Source organism: Phasianus colchicus, chromosome 9 (genome assembly GCF_987193195.1).
Source record: "Phasianus colchicus chromosome 9, bPhaCol1.hap1.1, whole genome shotgun sequence".
NCBI classification, from domain to species: domain Eukaryota; kingdom Metazoa; phylum Chordata; class Aves; order Galliformes; family Phasianidae; genus Phasianus; species Phasianus colchicus.
In genome coordinates this window covers 16156797-16179897 of record NC_143444.1, presented here as the reverse complement: position 1 = coordinate 16179897, position 23101 = coordinate 16156797, and the positions used below count along the sequence as shown (strand labels likewise).

Below are 23101 nucleotides of genomic sequence, written 5' to 3'. Positions count from 1 at the left end.
ATGGATCTGTAGGCCTCGTGACTCTGGTTACTGAGCATTGCCAAGGCTATAAAGTACTGTAGCTAGGGAGCAGAAATGCCAAGGGTTTCCAAAACTTGTGCAGCAGTGGGCCGTTCTTACACCGTTTAAGGCACTGTTTGTAATCTGTGGGTGTTCTTTCTTTCTTTTAATAAAAACAACCTTTATATTGAAAGCAAATGAAAAATCTAGCTAACGAAGCATAATTTATAACAATGTTCCATGTAGATAATCAAATGCATGGTATGGTTTAATAAATACTATGCTGTTTCCTGTGGGCTTTTGTTTTCCTATGAACTTTTGCCTTTCCTGAGCTCTACTGTGAATGAAACTAATGAAGTGGAACAGGAGAGTAATGATGACAACTTTGGAATGCTTTTAAGTTTACACCCACACACTCTCATATTTCTGATGGCTGGTGTAAGGTTCTTTTTCCAAAGAAGGCTTTAAGCATTTACTGCTCAATATTAAGTAAAAAGTGTTTTTCTCTCCTTGTAAATAACAGAATTCAAGAATAAATCAAATGTCTGCTGACTACTCAGGCGTGATCACAGGACTCATAATCCATATGAAGCATTATATTTCTGTGCAGTAAGAATAACAAATAGCAAATACAATTCTGTGAAAGTTGATAAGCTGGGATAATCAATTCTTTGTTATCAGTTCTCATAAACGCAGTTGGTATCCTCTTCAGAGGCACATACACAGCCTTGAGGTATACAGCCCATTAGTGTGTAAACTGCTTGATGCTTTTTTTTTTCCCCTTTCTACTTTGGTTCTTATCCCCATTGTTAGTAGCAGCAATAGACAGAACGTTGCAGCAGTTATCAGCTTTGGGCCATGCCCCATACTGCCTTGATTGAACACTAGTATCAAAAGTGGTGCAGGCATCAGTGTGGGGATCCCTAAGCAAACATCCAGATGGGCATCCAAAATACTTTCTATTAGCTTTCCATTAGATTAAGAAGCTGATTCTGAATAATCTCTTAACCAAAAAGAAAGCTGCATAGCAATCTGGGACTCTTCAAAACCTATTGTTAGTTCATGAAGTATGGCTTCTCATATTTTTGTCCTTACAGGTAGTAGGTGCCCTGCTGGTTTATTTCACATGGTCTTGGTTAGATTTCTGAAACTTGTGTAAACTTCAGTTGCAAGATAAGTTTCCTAAGCATATTTTTAACTTGAGTTCCAGAATGAATATTGTACTCCATTTAAAAAAAAAGAGAAAGTCTTGTTTTCCCAGTCACCTTTATTTCGCTAGAAAAGTATAAATTACTATAAATACAGATATCACCAGTATAAAAATTAGATTGTCATCCATAAAATAAATATTAAAACAATCGTAGCAAAAGGTACCTCTGAATCCCGTCACCAAGATGATTTGAATCTATAATACATAAACTATTGATTTACCATTTAATTTTGAATAAAGTTCAAAATGCAGTAACTACTGCTACTTACTCAGTGTTTGCCTGAAGTGAGTTACTATTCCCTCAGACTTGGAACCAACAGGCTACCGTGTCTTTGGAACTGTAGTGTAGTGTAATCCAGATATGCTTTCAGTATGGTTAGCAGCTATCTATTGCAAGAGCATTAATTAGTGGTCACCAATACACTAATTTGTTTGTTTAGCACTGATTGGATATATCCAAAGATAAACAAACCAAGATAGTTTTATCCAAGAAGTGCAGAAATAGCAGTAGCTTCTTCGTACCATCTGAACTAACAGATCATTTCACCAGTTAATAATGTCATAAGAAAGTCAGATAAGTAGAGGTTTGTTTCACAGAAACAGGAAAATGGTCCTTTTCATTAGTAAAGGACATATTTTTCAAATGTAGTGTTTTTTCTCCTCACAAGTACTGTAAGACTTCTGGCTCAGTAAAGCTTATACTTTCGGAGTGCTTGGTCAAATCAGAGATTCAATTGATTCTAGCTGAGAAGAATGTGTGAGGAGGGCAATCATCTTGTAACAGGTCACCAAAATATTCTTCCAGCCTCCGGACACTGGAGACAGGGGCTTCCTGGTAACTGTGGCTTTTTTTTTTTTAATCTGTCACTGTCTAATGGATCTTTGAGTCCACCAAAAGTTTTAGCTTCAAATTTCCTGTACCGGAGAGGCTAAAGGCTCCATCTTTTTTTCTGTCTTTGTATCTTCCACGAGTATCCACAATAGTTTTTCCTTAGACACCGTTAAGTGGTTGTTTTTCTCTTGCAGTTTTTGCTTTCTTGCGTTTACACAGGATCACTGCTAGGATAATGGCGAGAGCAATGACTGCAATTGCTACCACTGCTATGATGATAAAGACTTCTGCTCCATATTCTGTAGAGTTGGGGAAAAAAATCCAAGGTTCAGTTATCAGAAATGACATGTCATACTGCTATAAATTCTTACACTGAACTTAAAAATGTTTTCTGTATTTCATGGTACCACGGAAGTAGAATGATTATCCCAATGTAAACTGAATTTGTTTTAAAATGAATTTTTTGAACTGAGGTAAGCTTTATTTCACGTGGTTCACAGTAGGTTTTAATCTAGATAGTACAACAAAATACCAAGAGTAGGTCAAATCATTCCTCCAGTCTCTGCATTATCTCTCTGAAACTAAGTGGGTATTTTTTTTCCTATGTTAGAAGCTAGAGAGTACCAATAAAAAAGATTCTTATTTAAATTGTAACATAGAATTTAACTATTTTGATATATAAAAGTATATATTCTAGATAATAAAGTTAATTAGAAAGCAAATTTTGTAAGAGGTTCTCTACTTAACGTTCTAGTTGCTTCATCTAATGGAGAGGAAACAAGCATGATAGTACTGTGATATTATTTAATAAATATTCAAGACTTTATACTGAAAAAAGTGTTATTCAGGCTGGAATAAAACTGGCTGATTCACTGTCTGCTCACATATTTATGAGAAGTCAGTCTGTCAGCTGATATGGCAGTGTAACACTAAAGAAAGTCTTAGATTCATCTTCTGCTTTTGAGATGATAAATTTCAGTTCAAATCAGTGGAAATGCTTGTCATTCAGATTTCCAGCACTCCTATGCTTTAGAGATAATCAACCACTTGTACTTGCTATGGGATCACTTGTATTGGGAGGATCTGAGGGAAACAGTGAGGGGAAAAAAAAACAACCACACAAAAAGCCAAACAACAAAAAAAGCAAAGCCAAAATGTAGTGCTGAGACCTGAAACCCTCACGACCAGTCAACAGCTCAGATGCTTTAAAACTGAATCAAGCAGTTTAGCAAAACCCTACAGCCAACTCCAGCTAGCTAAAGATGAACCTACATGAATTCATTTTATAACTTAGGTGTCACACTTTATAGAGTTATAGAATACATTCAAAATTGAAGTGTTGTTCTGTTGGAATGCTGAAGGCAGAACAACACTCTTCACTAGATACGTACCATCTAAAATAGTTCTTTCTACAGTGGTACAGAGCACCATGCTTTCTTGACCATTACGATTTTCTCTGCGAGAGGGAATGATTCCCTGGATGTAGAAGCAATAGTTATTTTTGTTGTCAACGCTTACATCAAACATATGGCTTTTTGTTGTTGCATCTTTCTGTAAAGAAAAAAACATTTCTCATTTCAGGTCCTCTGCAAAAATGCCCATGCTTTTAAGGTAGCAGAAAAATTATATAGCTATTATGTATCTACAGAGTATGTAGAAAAGCAGAGTAAGGCCTTACCTTTCCAGAACTTTGATCTTTCCAGTAATAGAGTTTGTATTCCAGGTCATGTTTGAAAATATCTCGAACACTTTGAAAACTTCCATTAGGAAACATATATGGTGTAAGCGGATCTCGAAACACAACATTCAGTTTGGAATCTTCTTGTGTGTGGTGCTGGATCTCTGGTTTTCCAATAATAGCTAAAAAAGCATTTTTTTGAATTAAAACACTGGCGTTACCTTTTTCCCCAGTCTTGGCTGTTCTGTACTTCTACTGTTTTCTACACAATATGCTCTTTTCCTCCCTTTACTCCTTTCCCTTCTCAAACAGAAGAGTTTACTCAGCCAAGGCAGCACAGGATTATTAACAAGTGTCTGTATCTAGTACACAATGTTAATAAAATGGTGTACAATACAGTGAGAAACAAGTAGTGACTAAAATCTTACACACTGCTCTGAAATAGGGAGAGAGAGCTTTATGCCTGAATGTCATCTTCTAAGATATCCGTAGAGTCTACAGGAGAAAGCTTTAGGCCAAACCCAAACCTTGTTTAAGTCAATGGAAATCATCTTGAAAGGAAGCTAATGAAAAGATTTAACTGTGAATTCTACTTACTCTGATTATAAGGTGTGAATTTTTCAGAGCTCGCAAAAAGTGGTTCTTCAAAGTTATCCTCCACCAAGGATTTTACAGATAACACATGTGCTGTATAGGTCTCCTTTACATTCCGGAGTGCATCAGTAACATCACACTCTGTTTCTGTAGTCATTATGCATTTTTTTTTGGTATCTGATGTCTCCCTGAAAAGAGTAAGAAAGAAGTGTCAACACTTCCCAAGAAGACTTTCACAGGCTACTTATACATGTTAAAAACATTTTTTCCCCTCAAATTGGATAGACTTCCTCAGTCTGTGGAATGGCCTTGCAGGTATAGTAGGCTGAAAAGCAGAAGGGAAAAAAACAAACACGCAAAAACAAACGACAGTTCTGCACAGGTATTTTTCACAACGCATTGTAGAAACAAGTAAAAAAAAAAAAAAATGAGCCATAGTAATTCCTTCAGTTGCTTTATGAAAACAAAACAAAAAAACAGGTATAGAAATCACGGTGAAAATGTTATCCCTGTTCAAAGATGTATCTAAAAATCATTGCCTAAAAAACATGAGTTGTCCTGGGAAGCTCTGCTGCCATGTATAGTAATTGCTTAATGTAACAGTGCCTCCTCATTTGTGTCACTTGTGTTTGCATCTATGCAGGCACAAATGTCACTAAGAACAAGACATTAGTAGCAATTTTATTTGCAGTATTACATTACAGAAGCAAGAAAAAATATTGTCTACCTCTATGAATTTCTCTCGATTTTAAAGAATATTTACTTGAGAAATAATAAATAAGCCATAGGGGAAAAAAAGTTTTAATGGCTGCTTTGCATCCTAATAATGCTTTGAAAAAGGACAGAAGAGATCTGATCTTGGTCATCAAACAAATGTACATGAAAGAGGAAGAAAACATTTTAGTGCAAGTTGTCTATAGGAACATCTTGTCTAAAGAAGTTCCTCCATATCTGAACTATACCTGATTCTATGCTAAACCTTGGGCAAACAGACTTCAATATTTCGTAAGCAAAATAAACTCCAGATTCATAAAACATTTCAACTTGCACGGTGCTAGATAAGGTTCTGTGTCCCACACTTGTCTCTTTGTAAGACTGAACGCTTAAGCTAGGTCGTGCTACTCTGCTAAGAGCGTGCTTTTAAGTCTATTCATTTAATTGCTCCTTTAGCCTAAAGAATAAAAGAGCACATTAGACCATCGCGTTGGTATTTCATCCATTAGTCATGCGACTGCTCTCATTTCTAGGCAACTTTTATACACAGAAGAGACTACAGTACCACATCTTCATTACAAGTGGGAGCGTTGATGATGCAGACTCACACCCCTTCAGGGTATGTTTATTAATGATCTGTGAATTAATGCGGGAGCTAAAAATAGAACAGATTTATTGCTGAACTTCACTGAAGTTTCTGTGCAGCAGAGGTGTCAGACACTTCACACAGGCTGATCGTTTTTATGGCTGTAATATTTCACAGTTTCTATAAAACATGATGACAGAGAAAGTCTTGACAGAGCTAGATGAACAAAGGTAATTTTCAGTATTACCCAGCAAGACTAAACATACATTATGGTGAATCACTGATTAGAAAATTCAGACTCATATTTATCAGACACCTCCTGAGACTAAAGAACAAAGACTGAGTTCAGACATAAAAAGGTGAATGCGTCTAATACATGGCACGTCAGATCAGATGTCAACTTCTTCTCATATGCTGGCACACATCTCTAGTGTAGCTGGAGCCACACCTCACCCCAAGACTGAAATACCAATCTAAAGCTCAGCTTCCCATTTCTGAAGTGGGCAAAGCCAGAAACCTAAAGCAGACATTGTTACGGTTGGATATAAAGAAGTGCTAGCAGTTGGGTTGTCAATTTCCTTAGAAGTGAGCTGTTTTCCCGATACATTCCGTCTCAAAAATAATCAAACACTCCAGACACACTTCCTTTGATTGCCATTGATGTACACACCTCCGCGTCACTTACCCATGTATTTCTACGGTGTAGAAGTAACCCGATGGTTTTGGTTGCCACTTTAGTATGGTTTTAAAATTGACTGAAGACCAGGTTATATTAACTGCTGTTGGTAGTCCTGGGTTGCCTTTAAAAGAGAAAAGAGTGCCATTAGCCACGTTACACGTAACTGCTGGCTGCCTGCACTCATTGTTTAGGTAAAGGCAGCACTGCTGCTAATCACTACTTAGGGCAGTTATTTCAGGCGGAAAGGCCCCGTCCTGCCCTTTGGGCTCACACTGTCTCACCGAAGGAATGTGCCCTGGCAGAAGTGAGAAATATGAGAAGAAAATTATTTTCTTTCACTGTTGTTCTAACTCCGAGCTTGCTGAGGTAACGCCAGATGAGTCCTCACTTTACTTTTGGATCCAACACCCCTTAAGAACTTACAGAATCTTGAAGACCCTTATGAGAATGTCCAAACCCCAAACAGAAGACTCTCACGTGAGAACGTCCGAATCCCAAACAACAGCAGCGCGATTCACAGTCCCTCACTGTCTCTAATGCAGAAGGCATCAACCTCGGTTCCCCTTCGATTTTTTTGGGAAGATAAACTATTCAGACCGCCGTGCTGCCTCGAGCCGAGGTGACACTTCGGGGAACTGCCCCGCAGGAAAGCGCGGTGGAAAAACCCCGCACGGCGGGGCGAGTCGCGACCTCCGCGACTGCCAGCGCTGCGCTAAGCCCTACCCTCGTCGCTTCCTAAATGTGGCCTCCTCTGCCGCTCCGATTAGCTCAGACCTGGCACAAGGGAAGCAAATCTCGCCGCTCGCTCCCGGTGCCGCTGGGAAGCCCCGCAGCCCCCCGGCTGCGGACATCGGGACTCCCGTAGGAACAAACCGCCCGCGGCGACCGAGCGCTCCGCCAGCTGCGCTGAACGACGGAGCCGCGGCTCTCCACGCCCCACAGTGCAGCCGCTGCCCCCCGCCCCAATGGCCACGCGCGAAGTTTCTGGCGGAAAGCGAAGGCCGCCGCGCGTGGCCGCTCTCCCTCGGGGCCGCCCTGTCACGGGAGCCGAGCCCCGCGCCCACCCACCCGCCTCGGCCCGCCGCTCCCTTCCCGCCATCACCCACCGGCGGCGGCGGCACAGCAGCACAGCAGCGCGCCCAGCAGCACGGCTCGCGCTCCGGCGGGGGCACGTGCCATCCTCGGGAAGCGGCTCGGCGACGTCGCGACGGAGATAAACGCGGTGAGCTACCGACGGGACGTCCTTATGTCTGCGGAAAGAGAGGCGGAGACTCCGCGGGCAGCCCGCGGGGCGGGCGGTGGAAGCGGCGGAGCTGGGTCCCGCGCGGGGTCAGGGAGGACGGGAGGGGGGCCGTCCTTCAGCGTTTCGGCATCGCAAGGTTGCGCAAGGCGGGACGGGGGTCTGCGAAGGGACGGCCCGCCGCGGGAAGGGGCCCGAGAGAAGGGGCGGCTCCGTGCCCAGAGCCACCTGGCGCCGTGCTGCTGCGCGTCCCCGTGCCGCGTGCCGAGCCCGGCTCCCGTCCGCTGGCCGCACGGTGGGATGCTGGTGGGCCGCGCGGTGCTCCTGCCGAGCTGGGCCGCCTGGCTCAGGTCTGCACCTTCTGCAGCGCCAAAAGTCCGGCCGGCCTCGGCTCAGCACGCAGAACGCGACTGCTGGGCTCGCTCCTGTCAGATAGACAGTAAATAATCCCCCCCCAAAATCCCCAAACATTGTCTGGGGATTTGTACCTCAGCTTTCCCGTAAACCAGACACCAGATGGTGTCTATCCTGTCTTTTCCTACAGAGCTGTTGGGAAGAGATGTCATTTTCACAGGTAGGAAGGTATCTTGGACAGGTTTGCTGAGTGCTGCCGTCAGTGTCGCAGGCTCTGTGCCCCCCGGTGTTGCCCGTACTCTGTGCCCCCCGCTGTGCCCCCCGTGATCGCCGCAGTGCTGCTTCGCCAGGCGATGAACCCAAGTTTTGGGGTTCGGGGTCTGCTTTCATCTGATGCTCGAGCTCTAGAGGGAGCTGTGTTCGCATTCAGCTCGGGATACTTCTGCTGGGAAGGTGGGAAACAGGCGGTGTGGGTGAATCTTGTACGGATATAAAGGGGATAGGTGCATGCTGACATTTCTTTTTGTATTGATGATGGTTTTTACAAGGTCTTACACTTGGAAAATATGTGTAGGAGAAGACTAATAGGGAAGTTGCATATTTAATTGCCTTTAATTTTCATGCTTGGTGTACACTTAGATGCAAGCAATCAGATCTGTTTCATAACGTAAAATAAACACATATGGATCCAGATACAGTGGCAATTTCAACCAAAGTCTCCACCATATCGAGTGTTTCAAGGTGTGGCCGAATCCTGGATTTTTAAAATTATCAGCATTCCTTCACTGAATCCCAGACAAACACCTTCTGATTTTCCTGCCTTGTTTTTATCAAGTTTCAGCACTGTCTATTTGCAGCTGTATGTCAACATTACCTCAGCGAAAAAGCTTGCATGCTTTCAGCTTTGTGCAGAGTCCTGATCTTGTGTGACTAGATTTTCGAGGTTGTCACCTGGTAAAATCATAGCTGATTTCCAAAGGACATGACAAAGAGTTATGGGACCCATTTATCTAAAAAAAGAAAAAGAAGGTGTTTCTATCAAACCTTAAATCACTTTTAATCTCTGTTTCCAGTTAGATGTCCTTCCATTTCAGTTACAAAAGAAGGGAAGTGGGCCAGCTGTGATATGGAGATAATCTCAACATCCCATCTTTGCTCCCATTTCCTCTGTCATGACCTCTTGTACCAGAGAGAGGTGAGGAACCTTCTAGGCTGTCTGGAATAACCACCTTGACCAGTGTTACCTTATTCCAGCAGCATTTCCCACTGCTCAGCAATGCGAGGCTTTTAGCTGTGCTGTTGGGTGCTGTGGCATGAGGGAAGGAGGCTGCCATTTGCAGCAGGGCCCAAACAGAAGGGTGTGTGTGGATCAGTAGGGGTGATGGGCTAACTTTGCCAAGCTAGCTGTGCTGAGGGAAGGAAATTGAAGGGAAAATTTGATAGCTGGGTGTGGAGGAGCAGTGTGGCTAGATGATGTTCATGAAAGAAGGGGATGACAGACATGGGAGAAGAACTGAGGCAGAGAAAAGCTGCTGCTGCCTCTGCTCTTCTTTCTCCCCTTCCATCAAGCCACGAAGCAGATCTGGCTGAAGGATAAGAACGGCTGTGCTGCCCAACTCCAGGAGCCAAACTGGGAAGTGAGAGGAAGCTGGCGCTGCCTGACAGGGCTGGTGTCTCTGGGCTGGGAGGCTGCTGTGCGGTTGGCCACTGGTTGGTGGCACTCTGGGTCATATTTCCTGGCCACATGAACAGTATTTCAACAGCATGTTTAAGACAGAAAATTTCCCACTTACTTTGACAATATGTTGCTACATGCAGGCAAGCATTATGCTGACTTAGACCTCTGGAAATTTCCCTCAGCATTTAGGATTTGGATCCCATATCGGAATGTCAAAATGTAGTCATCTACTGTGTATATCTCTATAACTTATATAGTCATCCTCTGCTCATGTTACAAGTAGCAGAGAAAAACATCTCCCCTAAGGTGAAATCCATATTTTCCTAGTGCAGACATCTAAAGGAAGTTAGACAAATCCATTAAATATTGAAAAAAAAATGGATAATGCGAGGACTTCAGTGTGACTTTATTGAATGTGTGGGAATCATGCAATAGCAAGAGATTGACTCCCTCCGTGCAGGGAGATGGAGATGACTGTTTCCACTCTGCGTTCCTCTGGTGAGCTTAGAGGAATTCACTATTGGGAAAGTTTGCCAGATTAGGAACAGACCTTACAGATTTTCATTCTTCGATATCATGGAAGCAAACCACACATTGATTATAGGAAAGTTGATGAGAAAAGGGGAACTAAGTCTATGAAACTCTTGGTTTTGGGAAATACATGTATGTATTTAAATCTGTAACATAATGTACTAGATCTCTAAACTGGTTAGCTTTAGAGATAGCTAATACCTTTTTGCTTAGCAAAGCAAATTCAGCATGATATGTTTTCTGTACTATCATATATCATTTGCTTTATATGACATCCATAACAGATCAGTTTCCTTATGCTGATAGTTTCCCAACATTCTAAGGAATGTTTTGTAATACTTACTAATGTTTTGAAATTTTGTAGTGCTACAGAATATTCATCATTCCATGCTGACATAAAAGTCAGCAATGTTGGCATGCCCAACAGTGAAAAATTCACCTATGTAAGATTCAAAATCTCTCAGAGCTTTTTCCAAATTGGAATTGCTCCTAATATTTTTTCCTTTTGTTTGACTTTTAAAGTCTTTCTTTAACGTGTCTCAGTGACTCATATTACTGGGTAATGAATTTACATAAGCAATTAATTATATTTAATTAGATAAAATAGAAGCTTAGGAAGCAATCTCTGATATGGTACTTTCTTCTGCAAGTGTCTTAATGTTTGTCCTGCAGAGCTGCCCTATCAAATACAGTACTAGAAAGGCATACACAGCACAGTTCTTTGTTCTTTTTACCGGTTCCAATCAAGATTCTAAAGGGCAAAGACCATTCAAAATCTTGAAATGACAGTAAGTTTACATCAACATTTTCTGCCTGTGCATGTAAATGTCTCAAACTTATCAACTAACTTAGATTATTTTATTATTGTGAGTTGCTTTACAACTATTTTGTACATAGGGAGGAAACTGTATTTACCCAGCTTTTCTATGGGTATGCTGAAAGTCTGGTATGGTGGAGTCAGAAACATACAATATCATAATTTTCTGTTTTATGACATTATCACAGGATTATGTTTTCCTTTTTTTTTAAGCAAAGAAAAATTCATATCTATTAGAAGTCTCCAGTGAAGATAAAGGAAAAACAGAAAATTGAATTCAATATTTAGATACTTCACATATGTCTAAAAGTTGAGTATCTGATCTGTGAGAATGTTCTGCACCGAGGTGTGGGGTGATTATACTGCTGAACATCAAGCCAGAAAAAGTAAGGAGACTACAAACACATTATAGATTTAGAGTTTATATAAAAATGGCTATACTGACCAAATTTGTATGACCTCTCTTGTAACTAGGAGGATTTATATAACATGGTAGGTTTTGGTATCAAGACCCATTTTTGATGTACAGAAAATGAATTAGTATAATTTTTCTGATGCCTGTGGTAATCAATGTCATTAGATTAGTGGAATGGAATGGAGAAACAACTTGTATACTTAAGAGCAGTGTTGTTTATACACGTAGAGCTGTTTATTCCTGAAATCTCCACACCAATGAAATTCCCAGTAACTTTCTTGTTTATCTCTGGCTTTGTTATTACCTAAACTATGATAAATTATTTTGTGATTCTAAAACTGGTTTGAGATTTTGTTAAATAACACGTAGCAACAGCAAATAACAAAGCTACACTGAGATAGAACTAATTTAAAATTTAAATCCAAATCTTGCAACCAGTTCCTCATCCACCAAACAATTCACTCATCAAACTCATATCCTTCCAATGTGGAGAGAAGAATGTTGGGAGGGACCGTGTCAAAGGCATAACTGAAGCCCAGATCAATGACATCGCTGTCTCTCCCCTTGTCCACTGACGCACCTACACCATCATAGAAGGCCCCTAGGCTGGTTGCTTATCATAGAAGGCCACTCAGAATGATTTTCAGAAGTCCCTTCCAAACCCTGTGACTGTGTGGTTCACTGTGTGATTCTGAAATTGTTTCTTCTGCTTATGTGTATCTCACCCGCAAAGACCATGGGCATTGCTATTGTCAGTCAGCTTCTTAGCTGTCCAGTACACTGGGGTAAGAAACATCCTAGGTCTCCTCCAGAGGCAAATTCTGAAGTGGTTTTCTTGAAAATCTTTACACTGGTCTTTCCAGACATAATCATTGTATTTGAAAGTCATAAACAGTTTTAATTCAGCCAGTTTGAGAACATGATTACAGCATAAACTCATGAGAACCGAGGCGTCGATCACATTCCTATGTGTGGAGCAATCCCGTAAGTGGCCAGCATCCAAATGCATTCCTTCACCATATCAGAGGAGTTAGTAATGCAGGGCTGAGGTGAAACTTCTGGTAACCTGCATTTAGCTAGAAAGTCTCCCTGATTCATAGTAAAGTATTGAACCTCCAAACCCAAAAGTCTCCAGGAATTTAAAACTGTATCTTTATATGTTTTTAATGTACTGGGAGTCAAGTAAGGGTCTTTTGGGGAGCCTGAATTCTGGCATTCGAAAATGTTAACTTTGAAACATTGTTCATTGTTTAGCTGCATTTTGGACCTTTGTCAGTGTGTTTCAATGGAATGTAAAGTATATAGAGGAAAGAAGTTCTTAGGTTGAATGTTTGCTTTAGAAAAAAAGAACTGAAAATGAATAGCTTGTTTATTCTGAAATTACAAAAGATTTTGCTCACAAGAAATGTGTACTTTCAAACAATTCTAATAACAGCTACAGGTAGTCTGCATTTTTCAGTTTGAAAACTTGATGTGGAGTCCAATTCTGATCTTCCTCCACGGTGTTTAATTTCAAAATACCATCAGACCAAGTTTTGTTTCCTGCTATTATTCCTCATCGTGTAAATCACAGTGGGCCATACTGACTCTTGCTGCTACCAGCAGGAAGGTTCGGACATCTCTTCCAGAGCTCCTATCTCCTTGAAGGCACTCCTATTGCTTTCTGTGATAGTGATTTCTTTTTTTTTCTCATGATCAGCCCTGATAAATTTCCTTGAAATGCTTCATTAAAAAGAAGCACAGAATTCTATAGCACCTTTTTCCAATCTTAAGTATTAGCTTCCTTTGTTTTTAATCTGGTTGGAATTTTAAGGCTCCAAGTCTTGTAATTAAAACATAAAATAGAGCTAGGCAAAGTAAATCTGGAACTACATTTTTAAAATATTTCACAGGATCCTTTTCTCCCTCTCTCCTCTTAATCTGAGAGGCATACTTGGCAAAGGCAACACTTGACATGCAGCAGAGTCTTGAGCTGAGTTATATCTCCTTGGAATTTTAAAATCTTGGAAAGAATTCAGCAGTCCTTTGAACCTGAGGTGTTACCTTTTCAAACAAATAGTACTGCCACTCAGACACAGTCATTAAACAGGGGAGGAAAAATTCCAATAAGAGAGGCCAGTTTTTGGCATCCAAACTCTTGACATAGACCTTAAAACCTTGCTGAACAGTGTCCAGACTTCCTTTCTTGTGTCCAATCTGAAACTGTATCCTTAGAATCTTTCATTGCTTGTGGTAGTTTCTATATATTGTAAAGACTGTGATACATCTAGGAGAGAAAGGAACTAGCTCCAAGAACTGGAACACTGACACCTTCTGAATACAAATGTGAGCTGCTTTGCTCATGGTTTGACTAATGATTCAGTCTAACCAGGAATGTGATGAACCAGACTCACAAAAGCTTTTGTATGCTACTTGAAAGAAAGGATGGAGACAGGAACTTTTTTGATCTCAGCCTCGATGGCATAGTTTTAAGAAGAGTATAAAGAGTCTAAAAGAAACAAGGAGAAACAAACAGAAGCACATTTTCTTGCTGCCAAGAAAGAAATAGACAAATTTGGTTCTACCTCTTTGGTTGTTTTGCCAGTGATCAGTGGTGCAAAGTTCCATTCAAGAGAGGCAGACAGAACAGTTTTTATTAGTAATTTCATTCATCTCTCTTTTCTCTGTCACTTGCAGCTTACATTCATAAATTGCCCTAATTTAATCCTGACAGAAAAGGAGTGCTGTGGATCAGAATGGTGCTGCTAAACTGACACACGGCTTAGAATCTATAGCAGCTCTGTATTTTGCCTTCTGTTTGACACATTTCCATAGCTTTTGCTCAGCAATTGATCCCCCTTGTAGCTATATTTTTATTGGCCTTCTACCCAGCAGTGTTCTCCATCTCCATTCAGTTCCAGGTTCTCTCTCTGCCAGTACAGAAATGGAAAACAGCTGATACTGTGCAGTACAGTGGAGAAATTTTAGTTAAATAAAATCAAAACCTTACACATAAAATAACTTTTAAAATGTTGCTATACAAGATAGAATTACTTTTGTACACTTAGCTTCATATATCCTTCAGAACAGCAGGAGAAATTTTTACGTTAGGAGAAATTTTTACAATAACTTGCTTTTAGACTCAAGGATACATGACATTTTTCTTATTAACTACATTTGATTCTAATTTTTTTTTTTTTTCCTGTATATCTTTCTTGTCTTAAGTAAGTGACTTGACCTATAATAGCATAACAGGAATATGCAGACAACCATACACAAAGTCTTTGGCCAGGAAAGTTACACAAGTCTAACTATATTAGCAATAAAATTTCAACATAAATCTAGCTTCACAGACCAAACACTGATCTTCTAGAAACTTTGTGACGTTTTTCATTGTACCACTGAGGCAGATCAGTCCTGAAGAAGCAGAATTTCTCACCGGATTTGAGAGAGGTTATCAGTAGGGTTTTCAATCACAAGCCACGTTTATAATTTGAAGGTATGTGGTTCATAACAAGTTTGAACCTGGGGAACTTGGAACTGAGTTTTAAATCACCTACTTCTAATTCATTAGTATTTATTTGGAAATTTTACATAGTTGTAACTGTTAAAAGGACACATATTCTTGCTTATGCTGGCTGTATGACTTAAGACTTTATGGAATTAATTTCAGCATGGAAAGAAGAAGAAAATCAAGTTCAAGGTATATGAAATTTAGAGTTGCATGTGAGACCTACATCTGTTGGCAGTTGTACTGTTTCATTAGCAAGCTTTAAATGTACGTACCTGAATATTGTTTCCTCCTTAAGAACTGTACCTCTCTACAAAGGAAACAATCATCAGCTAATGATATCTTTTGCCAGACTGCTCAATGTATCCAATGGCAATTCAGGTTTAAAATTCCACAGAAAACTTTCCTACTTACATCCAGAGTTAAATCCTTAGAACATTATAATAATTTCCAGGCATGAAACAACTGTAAGTCATACAGAACTGACTGTGTATTGCAGACTTACCAAGCCTCATGTTGACTAATATATCTCTGTGATGTGGTAAAAATATGTGCACATTTTCACTTTTGCCACTACCAGTAGGTATACTCTGCTGCTGAAAGAATTTTCAATTTATATGTGCCTAACTATGAGTCTGCATTTACTCTGTGGTAGAAACTAGTCCAAGAACCATCTCTTCTCCTGTCCCAGCTGGACGGATGAGCCTTCTGAAAAATGTCCATTTCAAATACTTGGATACTGATAATTTGAAATTCTACAGCACGTATTTTAATGTATATGAAGAACCAAATATCCTGCTTTTTCATTCTCAGACCCCAGATGACATTAGTAATCAGCACCATAATTGCGTGCTAAGTTTTTGTTTCAAGATTCAGTTTTGCTTTCTATTTGTTCTTTTTGTGGGTGGAAATATTGCAGGACATGTTTTCTCATCTGCAGCAGAGAGTGAAAAGTCTGTGAGAGAGACAGAGACTGGATTTTTGAAGAGGCAGATGACACAATATCAGAAAGAGGGAAGTTTAGGGGATGTGGCTTTCCAGTGCACTAAGACAAATCTCTGTCATGCCCTGGAGCTATTCCGGGTCATAATTCAAACTGCTCTGTGTTAAATGCTGGTTTCCATTCTCTCTCATATTCTCCATGCTTTCAGAAAGCACAATGCTTTTGCAAAGTGTTTATCAGTAAGTTTTGAAAATAAAATGTAATATTTTGATTTTGTAGCATCATAAACTCTCTTTTAGCGTGTAGATAACTAAATTAGTAAAAATGTGAATCTAGATAATTCAGTTAGGACTGCTTTTTTTTTTTTTTTTTTTTTTTTTGCTCTTGTCTGAGTAAGCACGAAATACACTTCTTGTATTTGTGAAAGTTGCTTGTTTGCTGCGTGATTTTATTACTTCCTTAGTTCTACTTCTTTTTACAACTACCAGTAAATCTTTTCTTTAAAAGGCAGTTTTTAAAAGGCAAAAAAAGACAACCCCCAGGAATTACATCATGATTCAAATGGGTATTTCCAGACAAAAACACAGACTATTAAATATGAAGGTATATGTTTGCAGGAACATAACCAACAGTGACACAGTCCACATGTGAAGTTAGTGCTAGTTAGCTGAAGACTGCCAAGAATGAATTTCTCATTCTCATTTTTCAGCGTGGATAGATCTCTGTGTTAAACTAAGAGTTTCCTCCCCCATAGCTTACTTATAATGAATTCAGACTAAGAAAATACTCTTAGAGATTACAGTTGATCTCAGTGTATTTATATCACTGCTTTTGTTTTTTAACTCTTCTCCAGTCTTATTCTCCAGCCATACTGCAGCAGTGGCAGCAGATAGTTTTGAGGAAGTAACAATACCAAGGATTGCACAGCTGAAACTATCACCGGGAATTTCCACTAGGAAATTTGCACACACACATCCCCTTTATAGCAATAATACTGGTAAACATGCAACAATTTAAGAGTATAAACAGCTCAAATTATGAGTTATTATCTGCTTTTCAATATTAACTATTTTTAATGATAAGATAAGATTAGGTTGGGCCTTCATTTTTCCACTACAGCAAACATTTGTAGGAAAGTAGACTATATTTAAAATGAACTACATTTCTACATTTTTTGAGAAATAGCATTTAAACTGAATAAAGGGTTAAGGGAGTAGCATACTGCAAATGGACTGGTGTATCTGACCCAGCTGTTGCAGATTTGGTTTATTTTCAGCACTGTAATTTCCTGAAGTCTCTGTCTACAGACTTATTTAGTAAGCAAACTGGAGGTAAACATTCCACTTGCAGGGAAGACAAGGGGTTACATCTGAGCTTGTCAAACTCAGCTGTCCACCATCAAAAGGAAGCTAGGCACATGGGCTCTCTGGCCCAAGATGAGGTCTGTTTTCTGCAGCCCCATAAAAAAGATTGTTTTGGCCTTAAGTCTCAAATTAGCAGCTAGCTTACCTGAGCTTTGGTCAGGGATTACACTAAGTTTTTCCACTGTTTTACTTGAATCCACTCACATTCAAAGCATAATAAGGCCTGTACTGTGCCCTTTTTTTTCCTTTTAACTTTCTCAGTCTCTATTTTCAACAACCTTTCAGTCTGCTTTCTTACAGATGGCTTTTATTTTCCTCCAGATAAAGTTTTTTCAGTCCAAATATTTATTTGAAGTATCCATTTGAGTATATCTCCAGCTTTTCTTCTAAATTTTTGTTTACTAAAGCTTATATAAGTCTACACAACTCAATTATTATTAGTCACCAAGGGGAAAACACTCAACATATATCACTCTAAGGCTCTAATTGTCAAAGTAAATTTTACTTCACAGAAATCAGTATCACTTAGAATTGATAGTGAGTCTCATTTACTTTGCCAATTAATTCCTACTGAATGAACATGCTTCTCTTCTGTAGTTCAGCATTAATGCATAAAGGGAGAGAAGGGAAAAAAAATGTCTTCCTTGCTAAAATGCTTAAGTCTCAGACAGAATTTTACATTCCTTTTACCTCCTACCCATCTCCTTTGTCTTCAAATGATCAGAGAGAGGGTTTATAGCAATTTCCTATGTATGTGCTCAGATTTTGAGGGATCTCGATAACTGGAATTTTGTAGCTGCTTGAGACCTCTCTGCATATCATTTTTTATCACATTTTTTGACTAAATATTTATATTTAGTATTTGGAGTATGTTATTTTCTATTTTTCTATATTACTTAGATAATTTGAAATTTATTGTAGAAGCACGTATTCATTCTTAGTATACAAAAAAAGTGTTTTCATTTGCATTTATATAATCCTCAGTCTTTGTTTATCCATACCATATCAAAAGATCTGCATTGCCAAGATTACCTGCAGTGTGATGATAAAAGCATAGCCCATAACTCCCACTTGGTTTCCTGTTGTGTGCATAATGATTGGATAGTGTTCTTGGCTGAATCCTTAAAAACCACCAAGATATTTGGGGCAAAAAACTTCCAATCCTGAAAATATGTTCAGATCAGCAGAATGTAATCAGACCAGAATGAATTGATCCTTTGCCAAGAAAACTATTCAGCATAGCAAAAGATTTTAGGAAGAATATTTGGATTTTACTAATGAGGTTTCCCAGGAAACTGGAACAAGTGATGTTTACAGCCAAAGGCTTCTCTTCCCAGCAAAGCAGCAGCCAAGAACAATAGCAGCTTTTACACTAAGGCTCACTGTTGCTTTTTCAAAGGATCTGCTTCTGTAACGAAATTTCAGTTATATTTACTAACTGAAAGGAGGTGCCCCAAAACGAGAGTAGAAAACAAGTTGTATGTTTCCAGTTCCAGAAAACAGGCTTGCACCACAGATTTCTACAACCTAACTATATTCTAATATAACCACTGATGCTGAATTATGTTATTTGAACTATTAAAAAAGATGTTCTGCCTTGCCTGACACAGCAGTTCAGTAATCTGCAAGGATTTATAAGTTAAAAGTCTTCTAATGTTGTGGGACTACAAGTGCTTGCTAAATGGTTGCAGTGAGTACTATCAGTGCTACTCTACTATCCTCTCACTGGAAGGCAAATTATTTTATTTACCTAAACCAAAAATTCTTATCAGATGTGCAATAGAATTTTCAGAAATTTCTTTTTTAAAAATAGTGCAGAAATTGTGCATCGGCACTCACCAGACTCACCATGATAAGATTTTGTTATGTTTTAGATATAGTAATTTGTTTCAGAAAAAATATGTTACTAAAAAGCAGTCTTCCTTTAATCAACACTACAAATGACACCAGATGGACAAGCTTCTGAAATTGTGTTGTTGGTCTTTTATGCAGTAAGGGTTTTGCCGATAAAAGCTGGGCCTCTCAGAGGCTGTGGAGGTCAGGTTGGATGAAATATCTTGCTGCTCTGACCTGCCAGGTTTTGAGACGATCAACCTGCAGTCACTGGTGTAGATTAACAAACCACACCTTAGCCAAACATAGGAGGAGAAAAATTCTTTCAAGTTGGAAGAAAGATAATGGCACTGTGGGAAAAGGACCTTCCCTGTCAGCTGTGTTTAGGGCAGCTATGTCTGAAGAGTCTGCAAGACCTGCTAAGGGGAGAAGCTTAATAAATGCTGTTACTGTAACCAAAGATAAGTGAGGGCGTAAGTACTTTTTAATTAGACATCGTATCCTTAATGTTAGCATATTAAACCAGCAGGTAGGATGAGAAAATAGGTGTCCTGTGAGCCTGATAAAGCATGCTAATGGATGAGTAGAAAGTGTGTGCGTCACAAAGGCAGACAGAAACTGTTCTGCTTACCTGTCCCAAGCAGTCACCAAAGATAGAAATCTTTCCATATTTTGTAAGGGCATGGCTTCTAAAAACTCTGAAGGCAGTTAAAAGGGACTGCAGCAGGTTAGACTTCATAATTCATAGCAAACCAGGTCAGTCAGCCAGACTCAATGAGAGTCTGCAGTTCATCTTCTCAGTCATTAGCAGAATCAGGCACTGGCTGGTTGTACTACTGCTCTGCACTTACACTGGAAAAGGGGAGGATGGATTCTGAAATGTGTATTGTTTAAGAAATAACCAGAGATATATCTGATGGCTAATATATGGAAGTGCAGAGTATACTGAAGTATGAGATATAGGGAATATGCTAGATGTCTAAATAACAAGCCAGATTAGTCTGTCCTAGAGTTGTGATGTTGAAGAGAGATGTTTGCTTTCATTCACCACTGCAACTTGTAAAATATTTCTTCACTTGTGTTTAACATTAGGCTTTTGTAAAGCATTGATTTTTCAAAATCCATTCTTTCTTAGTTCAGAACCACTGTAATAGAGCAATCGTGATCTATAAACATTTCAGTCGTGACCAGTATTTTTTTTTATTATTTTGTATCAGAACCATGTGAATCAGAAGGAAAAAGAGGCCTTTTTGTTACTTGTTTATCTTGTTTTCAGCTATCTACTTCATTATTTATGGCTTGTTAGAAGGCCAGAAGATTTTTCCTATTCTTCTCCTACCAAAACTGTATGAAATCACAGATTCTTCTCTACTTTTTGTGTTTATCAGGTCAGGTAGACCATGCCACTACAAAAATATATCTGCTACTGACTGTAAGATTTCATCAGGTAGCTTCTTTAGATGAAAAGATCTTACAGTACTCACCTAGTAATATTTTTCTGCAGTTTCTCTCCTTTATTTATGCTAGTATTTCCTTAGACATCTCCAAATAATCCTACTATCATTTTAGGAATTTATTATCCTTTACTATGTTTTTCTTCAGTCATCACGTTGGCAGTCAGTACTAAGTTTTAATTCTGTCACGTCCATTATGTTTCACCTTGAGATCTATTGTAGTTCCTGAAGGCCCATTTGTTTAACAGCACCAGAGCTGTGGGGGTGCTGGTGGCTGAGCTGTAGACTAAGGAATCTAAACATCTTGTTCCTGGGTAGGGCACGCTGTCAGCTGACTGTTCCTACAGCTAAGGCAGACTGCGCTTCTGTGGCAAATTGCTCTTAGATTGAAATCAGCTCTATTTTTGACTTCTTTTTTCCTTTTTATAGGGCACCTATCCTGTATTCGTCCCGTTTAGGTCTGCTATCACTTTCCCCACCTTCTATTTACAGCTAAAAGTTTAGAGCTGTGTGCTGTCAGTATGAGTTTTGTTGCTTCCCTATGTTAAAAGACACATTTAAATTTAATAACTTCAAACATCCCCCCCTCAACCAATACTGCATTACAGAGCTTCTGCTGACTTCAGGTAAAACTAAATGTTATGCTAGCTAACTTGTACGTTGGTGATATTTGAAACTCTAAGCTTGGAATGTTCATAAGACTGAAAAAAAAAATCCATTGTTATATCAAAAATATGTATTTGCAGTTAGTGAATTGCAGCCAATAACACAGGTGAAATCAAAATAAGATCAAGGAATTTCTGCTCACCTGGAATAAAGTTATAAAATATGAAAGCAGAATGACAGAAGGGTGAGTTTGTACTTCACTGCTGTAACAAGACAAATAGAACAATAGAAAATGTTCCACCTTAGATAAGAGACATTTTTATTTACTTAAAGCCATGCTAGTTGGGATTCATAAACTTGGTGAGACACTTCTGGGTGTGTACTATAATAATAAATACACACCTTCCATTCAGGAGACTAAGAGCTCTTGGAACTAATAAAGAAAATGATCAAGATAGTGAACATATTGCTTAATGACCCTTGTTTGCGTGTGCTGCATCTGCTCATCGGTATTACCTTGTGCTTCAAGTGAAGATTGCAACAGATGCTTACAGGGATGTATCTGGGTGGGTGCATAAACAGAGTTTCTCTCCAGCCTTGTTTCATGACTCACACAAGGCCATATTGCAAAGTGTAATGTGAGAATTCAAACCCTCCTCTTTGCTCTAGTGTGCTAGTTAATGATATATGCTAGAGACTAGGGCTGTTCTGAGCCCACCTGCCCCAGACCTCCATCTTGGGGGCAAGGTGAGAAATAAGGGCTGGTTTCAATGCTGCAAATAGTCTATAAAACTCTAGTAGATGATGTAGTGACAATTGCTTGGTACTATGCAGCTCAGTCACAACCTCAGCACAGGTGGAAACTGCTCTGTCTAACTCAAAAATCTCTAGCTGTGGTTTGCTCACTTTTATTCCCTACTGATTTATTTATTGTGCAGTCCTTTCCATCTCTTTCCCTATTTCTTCAGAATTAGGTATTTTTGTTGCTAGTTTTGGCAGATCTCCATAGTTAGTGGTTTTATTTCTTATCTTAAGTATTGCAATTGCTGGTCATGTGCACACCCTTCCTCAAAACAGTCTCCCATAGGAGCTGGAAAAAATGGAAAAGATAAGAGCCTATTATGACTTCAGAAGCATATCTTCTGTTTTGTTTTGTGCATATAGCCTACTGTATTAGTAATTCACATTACCCATGACATGAGTTTCATAGAGGTACGTAAACATAAGCGATTGTACTTGTCAAATAATGACTCTCTGAGACTTCATGGAATTTTTACAGTCATGGGAGATCGAATATTTGTGGTAAGATATTATTTAGGTATGCATGTATGTATTTATTTATTGGTAATACAACTTTTAGATGAGCCATACAGGACAAAGAGAATTGGTATCCAATTATATCATCCCTTTTAAGGTACTTGAGAGCTCCCATTGCTGTGGTAGATACACATAAAAACAGTGAATCAGATGATTGCTGAATCATTAGAATTACAACAAAGGACTTTTAAAATGTGTAGTCAGAATTTGTCCTGAAACAAACTCCTGCAGCACCAATCCAAAACTTTACCAGGCCAGCTGTCACAAAACAGGACTTAATGTAACCCTGCTGTTGATTTAATTCCTAATTTACACTGTCAGCTTTGTCCTCTGTATCTAGTGAATTATCTTTTGTGTTCAAGAATCCTCCTGTCGAAAGATTATTCAATACCACCCAAGTATGGTCATAGCTCTTAACATGTACCAACTATATACTTTAAAGGCACACATTGGAAGAATTCTAACAAATAAGAATTTGTTGTTATACTGCTTTTTCTGTGATTCTGAATTTCAGTTCAATCCTATGTATTCTTTCTTTAAAGCTTTGACAAAAAGACAACAGTAAGCGTACTCACAGTAGTGGCAGAGATGAATGTGCTGTTATTCTAGAATTAATGTTCTCTTGTACCAGGATGTGTATCAAAAAGTCCAAATCTAGAGCTGAGGGGATTTCTAGCTATTTGCACATGCTGCATCATCTAATTTTTCACAAAACATGTAATATTTTTCCTTTTAGCATAAAACTGTTCTAAAGTACTGTTACTCT

The 23101-nt window shown here is 39.1% G+C and overlaps 2 protein-coding genes across 2 annotated transcripts in view; one reads left to right on the top strand and one right to left on the bottom strand.

The window, feature by feature from the left end:
• Nucleotides 1-1249: 1249 nt before the first annotated feature.
• On the bottom strand, nucleotides 1250-7538 carry F3 (coagulation factor III, tissue factor). The gene is made up of 6 exons (XM_031614797.2): nucleotides 7400-7538; nucleotides 6300-6414; nucleotides 4318-4502; nucleotides 3721-3902; nucleotides 3434-3593; nucleotides 1250-2341 (listed from the first exon to the last, which is right to left on the bottom strand). The coding sequence occupies exons 1-6, from the start codon at nucleotides 7470-7472 to the stop codon at nucleotides 2202-2204; spliced, it is 855 nt and encodes a 284-aa protein (XP_031470657.1). The 5' UTR covers nucleotides 7473-7538; the 3' UTR covers nucleotides 1250-2201.
• SLC44A3 (solute carrier family 44 member 3) overlaps nucleotides 7384-23101 on the top strand; it is an 89386-nt gene continuing 73668 nt past the window's right edge. The window contains exon 1 of the mRNA XM_090146316.1: nucleotides 7384-7515. The gene's annotated coding sequence lies outside the window, so the exon portion shown is untranslated. The remainder of the gene's footprint in view (nucleotides 7516-23101) is intronic.